Here is a 15,520-nt window from a genome sequence, read left to right on the forward strand (position 1 = left end):
ACAGGATGGATCACAGGATTATTGCGGAGGACCGGGAGGTCTTCGGAGCTCCGAGCTCACGCGGCCATCTTGGTTGGCAGCGAAGCTCCTCCCCCACAAAAGGATGTCTTTGATAAAAGTAGTAACTTACTGAGTTTGCCACATTAGTATTATCATTATTAGGATATTATAAAGCCCACTTATACCCAAGGGTGTCCTGGCGCTGCACACTGATTCCCTGGAGTACAAGGGCTTAATCTCCAAAAACCCACGTCTTCAACCCCTTTCTGAAAGAAATGAGCTCCTCAGCCTTCCTAATATGTGCCGGCAGACTATTCCAAGCTTTCGCTGCACTCTATGGAAAGGTATTTCCTCCCCAACTGGCCATGTTTATTTGGGGCACCGCCACCAGTCTGCTTTCGGCGGAGCGCAGTGCTCTCCCGGGCACATCCCAATCGAAGCACCTAATCAAAAACTCTGGGCCACTGCCCTTCAATGCCTTAAATTGAGCTCGTCTGGGAACTGGCAGCCAATGCAATTGCCGTAATTCCTCTCGTGCAGAGGCAAACCTTGGAATGCCTGTTAGCAGTCTCACTGCCGCGTTTTGAACCATCTGTAGTCTGTACAGGTGTTTTTTCCAGATTCAGGTACAGACTATTACAGTAGTCCAAACGAGACAGAATAAGGGTTGAGACTGCTAACCTGAAACCGTCAGCTGGAAGAGAACATTTAATCTTTCTCTGTATCCTGAGGATATGGAAGCAAGTTGCAACCAGTCCACTGACCTGCTCCCCAAAATCCAGTTTCTGGTCCATGATGACGCCCAGATTCTTTGCCTTGCACGTGGGGACAGGTGGCTTCCCCAGTGCCTCAGGCCACATATCCGGAGTCCAGATGTTAGGATGTTGCCGAATACCATGACCTAGGTCTTCCCTGCATTCAATCTGAGGCAGTTCGAGGCCATCCAACCTGCAATGTCTTTCAGGCATTCTTGGCACCTTACGGCCATATCCATAAAATACAGTACAGTCATTTGCGTGGTACTTGTTCTTTGCAGCAGGCATATTAACCCTCCATGCTACTTTATCATGATTGGAAACTGCCAATAGCCAACATTCAATCTCTCTCCATCAGAAACATTAGTCACCAGTTATCTTGACATTTTTATTCTTGCCTCGAAAACTACAGGACACACAAGGAACTCTGCAGCACATGCTTTTTAAACCTGTGCTATTTCTAAACACAGCGCCGCCCGAAAGTCATCGACAGGTGCGGCTGCACTGGTCGTGCTACCCTTGAGCTGGCCTTGAGTGTGGGGGTATGGGCAGTCCTTTTACCTGCTTACTAGTTTATAGAGATGATAGACTGCACAATGGGAAGAACCATGTGTTAAATGCCCTTGAGAATTGGAGGGGATTGTCAATTCTTCTATTTGAGCAGGCAGCCAATTCTAGAGCTTAGCTGTTCGGAAAGAGAATGATGCTTGAGCATTTTTGAATGGCGGTAAATATAACAATGGGCAATGCCTTGAGAGCCTAAGCCTTATTTGGCGATATATATGTGGCATTTTCAAGAGTGTTCTCTGCCCAGAGATTGCTGCGTGACCTATACGCACAATTTTAAAAGTGACTCTTCAATCTATTGGAAGCCATATTAGGGCAAAAGGCCATGTGGGACATGGTCTCACATCAGTAGGTTGAGGAGCTGCAACTTGGCCACGTTTTGAATACTCAGTCATTTTCACAGTAATAGCAGTGGTGGTCCAAGATGGAATCCATGGCATAGTAAAGGTGTGAGAATACTAATGCAATGGTGATGTGGACCTTTTGCATGAACCCGTGGTATGAAAACATTAGTTCAAGTCTTTGCCTGGCCTCCTTGCTTACCTGTGGGATAAGCAATAGTTTGGAATCCATGATCATCCCTAGTTCCATCATTGAGCCTTGTAATACACCGGCAGTAGAGTTTAATTGTTCAAGAGGAGGTATGAAGAAGGGAAACGAGGAAGTGAAATGGAAAGCGCCCAACAGCACAGTAAGATGTGATCCATTTCATGATGGTCCCTTGGAGTCATAACTCTCGAAAGATTCTGATGGAGAAATAGTCAATCTTGCCCTACCCATAGTTCAATGCTTTCTCTACTTTTGCTTAGGTTGCAGTAGTAAGACTAAATCTGACCCCTCCAGTATTCAACAGTTTCCCTTCTTTTCCTTAGATTGGACTGGGAATAGTAATTCCGACTCCACCAAAGTTGAATTCTCCGCCTTTTGTTGCTTAGCTTGGAATGAGACTAGTAAATCTGACCTCACCAATCCCCCCACAAAGTCCATCACTTTCCCTTCTGTATTTTAGGTAAAATATAATAACAATTTCTAGATATAACCTCACTTTAACCTTAGTTTTTTCTCGGATATCTATATATATTACGGCAATAATCCTTAAAACAACCATTTTATCAAATCATCAAATATATGTCCTGCTATGTGAACCACTAAGAGACTATTTAAAGAAAATTAATTTATTCAAGGTTTGAGAGAAGGCATTTGGCTTGGTTTGAGTTGGACTTGTCAACCCAGGTTTTGAAGTCTCCAAACACACTAACACTAGTGTTTTTTAAGGTATTTTCAGCAATGTAGTTGGGGAATGGCTCAGCAAATGCAGGATTGTAAGAGGTGGTTTGTGGATTACGAGGAATATACCATTTGGCAATGGAGACATTTAGAAGAAGAATTATGCACATTTACGAAGAATAGTTATTCAAGTGCAGGTACTTGAATGTCTTGCATCGGTTTGGTCTGAAATGTTACTTTTAGACAGTCACTAGTCTGCTTCCACTCTTATTGTTTATTGTGAGTGGTTCTTTTTGATTATTTTATATTGAGGAGGAATAGCTTTGTGAAGAATTGGAGGGGCATGGTCACTTCACCAGGTTCCAGTCGTAATTCTGTATCTTCATAATATGGTTTTTATCTACATATATATTGGATTGGTTAATAATTTGCAATAAAACGCACTAAACTTCATCTACTGAATACTCAATACGCACCTTGCCGCTTTCATTGAGAGCTCAGAATGTCTCGACTTCTCTCAACATGGTTTCAGGAGGGAATACAGCACCGAGTCAGCCCTCACCATAGTGTTGGATAACATACGCACTCGTGTTGATGAGGGCCAGACCACCCTCCGGATCCTCCTAGATCTGACAGCGTCCTTTGATACCCTCTCCCCCTCAGTACTAACATCTCGGCTGAGGGAGATTGGTGTGCGTGGTGCAGCCCTGGATCTTCTCACATCTTTCCTCACCCATCGAGTGCAAAGAGTGAAGCTGGGGGAGTACCTATCTCCATCCCTCCCTGTGCAATGTGGGGTCCCTCAGGGGTCGGCCCTTAGTCAGACCCTATTTAACATCTATGTGACCCCACTTGCCAGGCTTATCAGATCTTATGGGATGGGGATAGTTTCCTATGCGGACGACACCCAGATCCTGGTCTCTCTCTCCCACGCTAGCGTCCCGACTGCCTCCAATTTTAGATCCTGTATGGAGGCTGTCGGTAAATGGATGATCATAAACTCGCTCAAATTAAATGGAGAGAAGACAGAGGTGATGGTGTTCGGAGGGAAAGAGGAAGTATGGTCTCCCAGCTGGTGGCCAGACTCATTAGGAGCCTGTCCCACCCCCACCTCCTCTGCAAAAAATCTGGGGGTTATGATAGACCCTGCCCTTGACATGAGCAAGCAGGTCAGTCGAACCATCTCTACCTGCTGGGGCATTATCCATATCCTGAGAAGGATTAGGAATTACCTTTCCTTTCAGGCAAGGAAACAGCTGGCTGCTGCCCTTATCGGCTCCAGAATGGACTACTGTAATGCGCTGTATGCGGGCTTGAAAAAGAGCCTACTGCAGCGCTTGCAGGTAGTCCAGAATGCTGCTGCAAGGTTTGTCCTGGATCTTCCCAGGCGCACCTCAGCCACAGCGGCTAGAAAGCTGCTACATTGGCTCCCTGTTGAGGCGCGGATCAACTTTAAGACCGTATGCTTGACATATAGGGCTTTGGCCAGAAATAGCCCCTCCGGTCTAGGATCTATCCTGTCTCGCTATTCTCCCACTAGGAATCTACGGTCCTCCGGCAGACTCCTGCTATCGGCCCCCCGTTTCAGGAGAGTGAAATGGGGTGGCAGGGCCTTCTCCACCTTGGCGCCCAAGTGGTGGAATGCGCTTCCTCTGGAAATAAGATCATTACCCACCTTTCAGGCATTCAAAAGGGCCTTAAAAACTCACCTTTTGGTGTAAGCGTACCTGTAGCGATTTCACTTTTGATCTGTTTTGTTAGGCGCCTTGATGCCTTCGGGTTACTGTTTGCGCGTTATAAAATTTATTGATTGATTGATTCATTCATTCATACTGATTCTTGGTTCTCCTTGTGTGGCCAAATGGGCTACACAAACGCTGGATTGTTTATCATTGCTGACTCCATTGGCCTCTCAAGTCAACTAAAAAGTTTCATCGAACGAGAGATGGTAGTTACTTACCTGCGCACTCTCACATTCCTGGATCTACTCTAACCCTTCTCCATTTTTCTATTCTTTCTCCGATGTTGTCCAGGTTTTTAATACCTTTAGAGAGACTCAAGGAAGGCAGGGATTCTCAATAGATCTATATCCTTGGCCAAAGCTTGACACCTTCCTTACTCCTATCTGCATCTCACTAATGAGGGTCTACAAAGCTGATCTGCGGGATAGATTGTGCTTCTCCAAATGCATGTGGCCCAGAAATTCGGGCTGCATTGCTCTTTAAGATTGGGATCTGGTTTGTATAGGACACATCTGTAATGGCAGAGATGATCTAAAACTGATGAAACGCTAACCATAGAAATTTCAATTGGATACGAAGAGTTGGCTTAAGCAGTTCCATCCATCACTTTTCTGTCCTTGTAGTGAGTTAGCTAAGTGGGAGTGGTGTGTCTGGAAAAGGTGGTTCTTAATCTTGTTGTGTACGGACACTCACTGAGGAGACAAAACAAAGCTGCTACCCAGGGTTATTTGGAGAAGTGATATGGCAAAGTATCTGGGGTAGATTGCTTCTTGGATGTGAGCTCCGATTTGTAAATGGTTGGTTCCTTTTGAAACGGCACAAATAAGCTAAAAACAAAAAATTGAATGCTATTTGTTGCATTCCTTTATTATTGTTCTCTCAATGAGTCGTTAGAAGTGGGAGTGGCATGCGACATCGTGGGTCCTAATCTCACTCTGTCTAATTAGTCAAGGTTCACCTCACCGATGAACCCCAATAAAGGCGATATATTTATTAGACAATATTGGAGAAACAATGTTTGAGGTATACAGGTGTCTCTTAATCCCTGGCAATGTGTTCCCAGGATGCAGACCTTGCTTCAGAGCAACAAAGATTAACAGAAGACATCAGGTCTCTTACCTCTTGGGCACACCACGCACATATGGGACTCACGGCCAAGCATTGTTTGCATGAATTCACTCCTCGCAGGGAGCAGATGCTAGCACCTGAAAGACATAATTTGAGATCACAGTTATTACAGGATTGAAAAACATAGCAGGATGCTACTTAGTTGCGGCACAGCCATACAATCTTCAGATGTCCTCTTGTGTCTAGAAATAAGGTTGGCATTGCCAGCAATAAATCAAAAAATTGATCATGTGATATCTAGAACAATAAACAACACTTTTTAACTACTAACCTCCTCCATCACATTCACATCACATCCATACCTGCTTACCCATTATAGAGAACTCATACGTCCCAAAAGGGGAGTCAGTACATGCCTCTTGTTAATCCTTTGCAAGGTCAAAAGTGGGGAATCTGAACCTGGGAAGGTGTGACCTTAACTCAGAAGACTCACCAAGAGGAATCCTTGCCAGAGGGCTTGCGCTTCCGGAAAACACACAAAGTTGCACCTTCTTTTTACATAAACCGCTGGATTGCTTTACAGACAATTATCACGCACAGTGGCTTCTGTCTTTTTGCTAAATTGGTGTTCATCTGTCAGGTGGTTTTTGTTTTTTCAGATCCTAAATCTTCCCTATGTCAGCTTGAACAGAAAAGGTAGATTTACATTTTATTAGATTGTAATGAGGAGGTAAGATTTCGTTTTGGGAAACATTTGTGCCAAAGTTATAATAAATGTAAAAATTATTTTCCTATATATTAATGTAATGAACCATAGTTACGGAGTTTCTATTGTGACTGTAATAAATCTTTAGTTCCCTTTCTTATCTCACTCTACAAGAAACTTGAAACCTAAAAGTTGAATTGATAGTAGCCAAATGTGAAGCAGATTTCACTGAGAGAGTCAAAGTTATTGGTGAGTCATAGTTTCCATGTCCGGTGGCCTAACCTTCCCAACCATACCCACGGGGTTGTTACAGTGTTGCTATGTCAACTAAATGATAGCAGCGGCAATCATTTGTGTGTAATTATGGTTAAAACTCCAAAACGTTTTTCTGATAACTGTTGCTTGATTCAGCTAATGTGCATGAAACCTCACAGATCACAGCCCTTCCCGCTACAATATGACTTTTTGTGCAGATTTGTCAAGGGGGTGGGGAGGGAAAGAGTTATAGGACGGTTTGGAGAATTCCATCAAAGTGTTTTACCACAGGATAATGCAAAAACAGCAGAGCAGGGCTCCACTGCATTTCCCGTGTACACAGATAACACTTTTTTGTGTGCTTTTACAAATTATATTTACTATGTTTATTTTTATTTGAAATGTAAAAACTATAGCTATCTGAGCACAGATATGTCTAGAGACTTGCGGCCACATGCATCATTGTAAGGTTTTGCGATTCCTTATTTGCGATTTTTAGGGAATCGCAAATAGGGAATCGCAAAATGGGATGCATGATTTTATTCGCATAATATTTGCGATTCGGTAAAAATCGCAATTTTTACCGAATCGCAAATACTATGCGAATTCCTAATTGCGATTTCGCAAATCCCATTGATTCCTATGGGCCAACAGGCCCATAGGAGTCAATAGGAAGGCATTTACAAATTGCGAATTTGAAAATGCGATTCGCAATTTGTTAATGCATTCCAAGGGTGCAGAGGGGTGTCCAAAGGAACCCCCCCGCACCCCTGAAATGTATTTTAAAGTGCATGTTTCACGCACACATGTCCTGAGGACATGTGTGTCTGTAACATGAAAGTTTAAAAATTGAATTTTTGAGCATTTTCATAACTTTTCGCAAATTACCACGAGGTTCAACCTCGTGGTAATTTGCACCCCCTAATTGCTAAAACGCAATTTGAAAAACAATCATGCATTGCTTTTAAGGAATCGCAAATTTGCGATTCCTTAAAAGCAATCGCATTTTTGGAAATCGCTAAAAATAGCGAATTTCACAAATATGTATGATGCATCCCCAAAACTTATTTAGGAATCGCAAACGGATGAATTTACTGATTGGCACCGTTTGTACTTCCTAAATAGGTTGATGCATGTGGCCCTTAGTACATACAGGGAGCTGTTAAGATGTCGAGAATTGAACCATTCACAATCCTTTAGGTTTGAAGTGCATGCACTTTCAAATATATTTGCAGACAATGTGCTCCAAACACTTAGCTTAACAGCCGAGCATCTAGTCACTAACCTTCACAAAGGATATGATGGCACAGTCTTTCCTGACCAATAGAAACCACTTCATTAGAATTTGTATGGCGCATTTATTTAACACTCGCAAGGCAACTCTATATCAAGAGTTGACGGAAGGCATGAGAGGGTACGATCTAGGGATTCCACTGGGATTGACCCTTCAACCCAGAAAGAGCAAAGATATTGATTGTAGGAATTTACATGTAGGTACTCTTCCAGAATTGTTGAATGATCTGCACTGGGTAATGGGAGATTCTTAAAACCTGCACTGTAAGTGTCATCTCATATTACCTACATATCAGGGGCGTGATTACATTTGGACCAATAGGTCCAACCTTACGAACTGAGCCTGGTGACCTCACTTCTTTCTCACAGGTTGCTTGTAACTTTATGAGGGGTTTATTCAATGTGAACCTATTATATTATTGACTATATGGCAATGATCTCTACATGTCTTTCACTAAATTTCTGGTAAACAGACTCCAGTTTATGGGGCGAGAACCATTTTCTCACGAATTATCTAATTTTCAGTGGCTTCCGGTCTCTGAAATCCTAGGTCTGGTGCACATCCAGCGGCTAGCCATACTTATCCTTGGTATGTTTATAATGAGTTAACGTCGTGTGCACGGGCCTGTGATGCCCCACACAAGCCCTCTGATTCTTTCACAGGTGAAGAGCACTCTTGTTGACAGATGCTCTACTCTCCACCTGGCTACCAAGCACCCTCTTAGGATTCACTGATTCAAAGCTCTGAGAGCTACAATAAGCAACGTAAAAGGTATATTTCATTACTATACCATTTCTGAGTTAACCCCTTCGCTGCTGATGACGAGCTCAGCTCGTCATCACCCACGGTGGTCGTGTGCGGATGACGAGCTGAGCTTGTCATCTAACGCGGCTTTTCGAAAAAAGCCGCACAGCGGAAAAATAACCGCCGCAGCGATGCTGTTAATCTGTAAGGTGTCTTGTGATTTCCATGGTATGAAAATATAACAGGCATTAACAATGGCAGTAGGTCTGGACTTTAAAAGAAAGTGCCATTTTAGTCAATGATGAGTTCAGACATTGAATAAGTCATCATATATGCACTCGGGCACTCATCTTAGAACTCATGTACTCATTCATCAACCCACAAACTCATTCTTGCATTCACCCACTTGCAAAACCACAATAAGCTCAGACATAAGCACAGCAACATATTCAATATACATTAAATGAATAAACGCAGAAAAAGAAAACATGCTGCTGCTTGAAAATATGTTTGCAATAACAAATAAAACTAAACATAGCAGTAGGTGACTATCTTGCAGGGGTATTGTACATGATGTTTAATTGTTTTGAAGCTCCAGCCTGGCTGCCACATTCACAACCAACGCGTTGGTCACCTTGGAATGGTACAACAGCGAAACTATGGGCAATACCAATCAATACCAGTGACCTGATCTAGAGGGAGTGGCCTTTCAGCATGTGGCACACTGCACTGCAGGTGAAATGAGCGGCTAACAAGCTGTCTGGAACCACTGCCTGGGGAGCTTTAAAGTGCTCTAAAATAATGGAAATAAAAATATGAGAAGGAAATAATGGAGAGGAAACAATGGAACACAGAAGAATTGACCTTCCAGTCCTGACACTGAAGAGCACTCACTTTCAGGTGGATGTGTTTGTCACTCAAGGGGCAGTAGAGCTAATGTCTGAAGTCAATGACCGATTGCCTCATGCTGAATGGTGTTATGGATGCAAGCAGAGTGCTTCAAACATTCGACAGACAACATCTTCCTGATTTCGTTCCTTCTCCTCTTATTATGTTATTATAACATAATAATATATGAATACAATTTTTTTAAATGTTTTTAGTACAAGATCCTAACAGACAAATGAGACTTCTTTAGTGAATCTAGTAAGAACTATTACAGTGCAAATCTAATCCCTAGGGCTTGTCAGAGTGGGTAATTAGCATCACAATCATTGACCACAAAGGTAATCTGATCGATTGCATGTAACAAAGTACATGTCTTCAGGCTTAACACAGTACAATACCAATCCTCCTTTGCAGGTTTTTTGGCTTAACATATTTGTTTCATAATAAATAAATGAGGCCTATTGCCTTTATTTTAACATTTATAAAATATATCAGAAATGTGACATTCGGAATAATGTTTCACAATGAATGATTCAGGTAAAAAGTCTTTATAATTGGCTGGTCATCATAACCAACTCATACCTACTGTATGGAGCACAGACTTTTCCACAAGGCAAGCATGAGGTTGGCAGTCACAAAACTACAAATATGTAGAAAATGACAGATGCCAAATGCATATACAATCCCTCCTAAGAGTGCCTAATGAGGATTATCACATTGCACAACTTCTATATTCACGGTTTGTTTGAGTAGGCCATAAACACCAAAACCCTTTTCTAATATGCTAATATGTGAAAATTCCATATAACAAAATACCAGCCCACAGGCTCTGACTAGAATGTAATATCAAGCCACATCAAAAGTCTAATGCCTTTAATATATGCTTTTTGTCAAACCACTTAACCACCTGTTTGTTTCACAAACATGGGGCCAGACTCAATTTTCAATGAGGTACTCCCGGTATCACAAATACTTTAAAAATATGCATTAACTGAGAAATCAAAAGTATCAGTTCATTTCAAGCAGTTATAAATGTCACTGGAGTTAGTAATCATTTGGCTCCTAACAAGAGATGTGGGATCAACACATTCACACTTCAACCTTCAACAGTAACCACTCCCAGGCCATCATTTAGTTAGAGCATGGTTTAAACCAAATCAAAAGGAAAGATAGCAAAAGGATTACGATCACTGAAATCACAAGAGCTAATGTATGAAGAAAATATTGTTACCAAGATCACCAGAAAGAAAAATATAATCAATAATAGTTGCGCTACCCCACCAATAAAGGTGGCATTATGAGTCCCGGAATAGCCCTCAACATCATGACCATCAATGAAGTCCCTCTCTATCAATAAACTTGTTAAAACCCTTGTTTATCTTGGTTAGTCAAAAAAGGGGCACCCTACCTAAACTCCTTCAGCACTCATAATCGCATTGTTGCCAGAGATTTTTTATTATGTCTTTCTAAGTTTTTGTTTGGAAATTATGAATACTAATCAAAACCACTCAATGCTGAAATGTAATTCATTTATTTTATTTATTTATTTATTTGAAAGTTTTATATAGCGCGAACAGGATCTTTGCAGATATCAGAGCGCTTTACACGGCTGGGAATGCCAGCAAGAGAGTGGGGTTACACATAAGTAGTACAGCACATCAATAATACAAATATAACAGTTGAATGTGTGCATAGATAGTCAGTAGCATCAATAATACAGGTGAGATACATAGTCATATAGTTCGAGCAGCGATTTAAATGTGTGCGTAGGTAGTTAGTAGCAACAATAATTCAGGTGAAATACATAGTCATAGAATTCGAACAAAGTAATACAGGTCGGAGTAGGGTCTTTCCAAATCCACGCTAATAGGTCAGGTGTATTTGGCCATAAAAATAGCTTTTACTTCTTTCTTAAAAAGTGTGAAGGAGGAGATGAGCCTGGTTTCAGGAGGGAGTGAGTTCCAGATCCTGGGTGCCATTCCTGAGAAAGAGCGTTTATAGGTTTTTACCTTCCTGAATCTTCGAGGTTTTAGCAGAAGATTGTCTGTGCCTCTAGTGTTTCTAGAGCCGCCAGAGATTGACAGCTTCTGAGTGAGGTATCTGGGAGAGCTCAGGTGTAGAGCCTTGTGTGTCATGCAGGCAATTTTCAAATGTATTCTGGCTTCAAAAGGCAGCCAGTCCAGTGTTTTCAGATCAGGGGTGATGTGCGAGTGTTTTTTTGATCCAGTGATGAGTCTGGCTGCAGCGTTTAGAGAGGCTCTTAGGGGTGCAGTGCTGGTTAACGGGAGACCGCAAAGGGCGGTGCTGCCGTATTCAATTCGAGGGATTACTAGAGCTTTCCTGCAGTTTGGAAGTCTTTGGCTGGTAGGAAGGGTTTAAGTTTCCTCAGTGTATTGATTTGGAAGTTCGCTCCCTTAGTAGCCTTGCTGATATGATGCTGCATGTTAAGGTTGGAGTCGAGGGTTATGCCTAAAGATTTAGCTGAGTCCACTATGATGGGTTGGACATTGAGTGCAGTTAACTGTTTGAGCCAGGTTTGCGTGATGGGGATCTTCGTGGGAGGTGTGATCAGCAGGAATTCTGTTTTCAGAGCATTGAGTTTGAGATGATTATCAGCAAGCCAAGATTGGGTGCTTCTGATCGTAGAGTTCAGTAGTAAAATGTCGTTGGGGGATTGTAATTTGAGATATAGTTGGGTGTCATCTGCGTACATGTGAAAAAGTACATTGGATGCTTGGAGCAAGGTGGTGAAAGGTTCCATAACTAGGTTGAACAGTGTTGGTGATAGGGAAGATCCTTGTGGGACGCCTAACGACACAGGTACTGGAGAGGACATCCGGTTGTTACTCTTGAATTTCTGCGACCTGTTGTGTAAAAAGGAGGTGAACCACTTGAGAACAGTTCCAGAAAGACCCATTCTTGTGCTCAAAAGATCGAGTAACTTCTCATGTTTGACAGTGTCGAATGCCGAAGAGAGATCAAGCAGGATGAGGAGGCAGGTATCACCTTGATCTAGAATTTGAAGCGCGTTGTCAATTATGTGCGTCATCGCTGTTTCAGTGCTGTGTCCTGCTCGGAAGCCTGATTGATGCGGGTTGAGGAGATCAAACAGGTCGATATGTTTAGTCAGTTGTAGTTGAGCGCATTTTTCCAATAATTTGGCGAGAGTGGGAATATTGGTAATGGGACGGTAGTTGTTTAGGTCGGATGGGTCGGCAGTAGGTTTCTTTAGCAAAGGTGTGACTTGTCCAACTTTGAGGGAGTCAGGGAAAGTTCCTTCTTGTAGCGAGCTATTGATGATTTTAGTCCAGAGGGGAAGGAGCAGTGGGATGAAATCTTTGACAGCGTTAGCAGGGAGGGGATCCGAGAGGTGATTGGAAGGTTTCAAGGTGTTGAGCAGTTTGCCTATTTCTTCTTCGGAGTAGGTTTCAAAGGTTGACCATGTTGCATTGTTTTTAGGTTCGGTGGGTGTTATGCAGTTGAGAGTGCTGTGGAGTCTTGCGTCCGCGTGGAGATCATTCTTTATGTTGTCAGTTTTTTGGGTAAAGAAAGTGGCGAAGTCTTCACATGAGGGTGCTTCGTGCAAGGTACTGAGAGGTTGGGGTTGTTCCTTGGCTTGTGTTCTGATTAACTCGAACAGTTTTCTAGGGCGATTTTTTGCTTGGTCAAGCTGGAGGCTGAAGAAGTTTGCTTTCGAGCGCTTTATTTTCCTGAAGTAGGCGTTTCTCTTTTTCTTCAGGGTTTTCAGGTGTAGTGCAGAGGGAGCTGTCCTCCAGGTGCGCTCTGCCAGTCTCATGGCTCGTCTATCTTCATTGAGACTCCCGTCGTACCATGGTTTGGAGATTTTAGCGGAGACTCTTTTTAGCTGCATGGGAGCAGCCTCATTAATTATTGAGGTCACTGCGCTAAGATAGTGGTCAGTCAGGGATTGGACATCTGTAACGCCAGTAGGGGGGAGTAGGAGGTCGCGACTGTTCTGGGGTGAGGATAATGGGTTGAGTCTTTTCAGGTCTCTTTTCCAGAGTTTAGGTCTGGTGGGTTGAACAGAGTTGAGTTTGACTTTTTCATTGATGTGAAATGTAACAATATGATGGTCTGACCAGTCACAGGGTTGAATAGCCTCAAGTTGGGTAGCGCCCTCTTTGGCGATGATAAGGTCGAGGATAGAGCCTTTCTCGTGGGTCGGGCTGTTGCATAATTGTGTGAGGTCCAGGGCGCTGAGGAAGCTTTTAAGACTATTTACCACCGCATCGTTAAGATCGTTCCAATGGAGGTTGAAGTCGCCCAGGTATATTTGGGTGAGCTGTCGTCCTGCGTTGGTTGAAATCAGGTCCATCATTTGCTGGGCGAAGATGAGGTGGTCTCTGGGAGGGTGGTAAATGCTATGGAGAGAGCATATCGGTTTGCCATCACTGATGATATCGAGGCAGATGTATTCGTAGGAAGTTGGAGAGGGTAGGGACGGCACGGGGACTTTCAGAACAGAGAGGCTGTTCCTGTATATGCATGCGATTCCGCCACCTATCTTGCCAAACCTGTCATGCCTAATGATGTGGTAGTTAGGGGGGACCAGAATGTCCATTATAGGTGTCGAGGTTTCGGTTAACCAGGTTTCAGTCAGGATGATTAGGTCAAGGTCCAATCTTAGGATGAGATCAGCGATGGCGGCGGAGTGTTTAGAAGCCGATCTGCAGTTTAGGAGAGTGCATTTGAGACGGGGTGTGTCTGGAGAGGAAGAGGGTGCTAGAGAGAGGGGGACTTTTCTAAGGTTATTTGGGACGGATATTCTGTTGTTAAGAGTGGAGGATCTACGGGGGTTTGAGTGTATTGTGGGGATGGGGAGGTGCGGGGCAGTTGTGAGGTTTAGGGGAGCTTGGTCGTAGGAGCGGAGGAGGGAGAGAGTGTCGAGGTCCGAGTGAGGGTTGCATGTGCGAAGGGGGCGGTTGTTGCGATTGTGGGCAGGGATCGCGGTCCAGTGAGTGCGGCGGTTGTGCTTGATTCATGACTCAGATCGGACTTGGCACTTGCTGTGAATAGTCTTGATTGCCAACTTATAACATAAACCAGCCTTCAAAGTTATGATAGTCAGACCAGGAATCTATTTATATGTCACACATGACCAGAAGAGAGAGTTGTGTCCTGATGTCTATTGGCGGCTGGCTCATACCAAGGGTGGTGAGGCACAAAAGATTCACTCACCACCGCAACGCAATATCCTCCTTCCTTGGGTGTTTTCCAGGAAGCTCCCAATGCAGGAAACTGCAATACCCAATCCTGGCGCTGCTTTCACAGCATGAATGCAAAAAGAAAAATTGATGGACAGAATGCAGAACAATGTCATACATCCACCCCAGTACAGAGATCTGGGCCTAAATCCATCGTTTTTCTGCTCACCATGCCATTCCAGTTTGGGCCCATCCATATGCAAATTATTCTTGACCCTGCGCCCAATGGGAACAGTCCAACACGAACTGCCAGGCCAGGTCCTCCCTGGACTGGAAACAAGCATCCTAGAAGCGGTTTCGGGCTTTCATCCCTCATCAGCCAGGATAGCTTGACTCTAGTGGCATGGAGAGCACAGGACCCACGTCTGAGCATACCCGTCCCACTCGGGGTGACAAATGCAAAAAGAACAATTGATGGACAGAATGCAGAACAATGTCATACATTCACCCTAGTACAGAGATGTGGGCCTAAATCCATTGTTTTTTTTGCTCACCATACCATTTCAGTTTGTACCCAGCCATGTGCAAATTGGTCATGTCACTGGGCCCAATGGGAACAGTCCAGCCCGAACTGCCAGACCAGGTCCTCCCTGGACCGGAAACAAGCATCCAAGGACCGATTTTGGGCTTTCAACCCTCATCAGCCAGGATAGCTTGACTCCAGTGGCATGGAGAGCACGGGACTCATGTCTGAGCATACCCGTCCCACTTACTTGGCTGGGGGTGAGTGCTTGCAATGTTCAACACTCCGTCCATCATCCCCTTTGGTTTTGCTTTTTTGGCCCTAAGTTGGCAGGGTATGCCCAGAGGTTGATCCCTTACTCACGTAGCCACTGGATTCAAGATAGCATGGCTGATGAGGGGTATGAACCCGAAACTGGTCCCAGGATGCTTATTACCGGTCCAAGGAAGACATGGCTTGGCAGTTCGGGCTAGACTGTTCCCATGAGGCACAGGGTCAGACTGATTTGCTTATGGCCATGTCCAAACTGGGGTGGTGGAGTGAGCTAAAGAATGATGATGGATTACACCCAGATCAGTTGACTGGG

The 15,520-nt window shown here is 43.7% G+C and overlaps 1 protein-coding gene across 1 annotated transcript in view; it reads right to left on the reverse strand.

The window, feature by feature from the left end:
• The window catches only part of ITGB3 (integrin subunit beta 3), a 417,587-nt gene that overhangs the window by 335,386 nt on the left and 66,681 nt on the right, over positions 1–15,520 (reverse strand). Inside the window, exon 2 of the mRNA XM_086923834.1 lies at positions 5,411–5,496. Coding sequence (XP_086779960.1) covers positions 5,411–5,496 — 86 coding nt within the window. The remainder of the gene's footprint in view (positions 1–5,410; positions 5,497–15,520) is intronic.

The sequence above is a fragment of the Lissotriton vulgaris genome, chromosome 5 (assembly GCF_964263255.1).
Source record: "Lissotriton vulgaris chromosome 5, aLisVul1.2, whole genome shotgun sequence".
Taxonomy (NCBI): Eukaryota; Metazoa; Chordata; class Amphibia; order Caudata; family Salamandridae; genus Lissotriton; species Lissotriton vulgaris.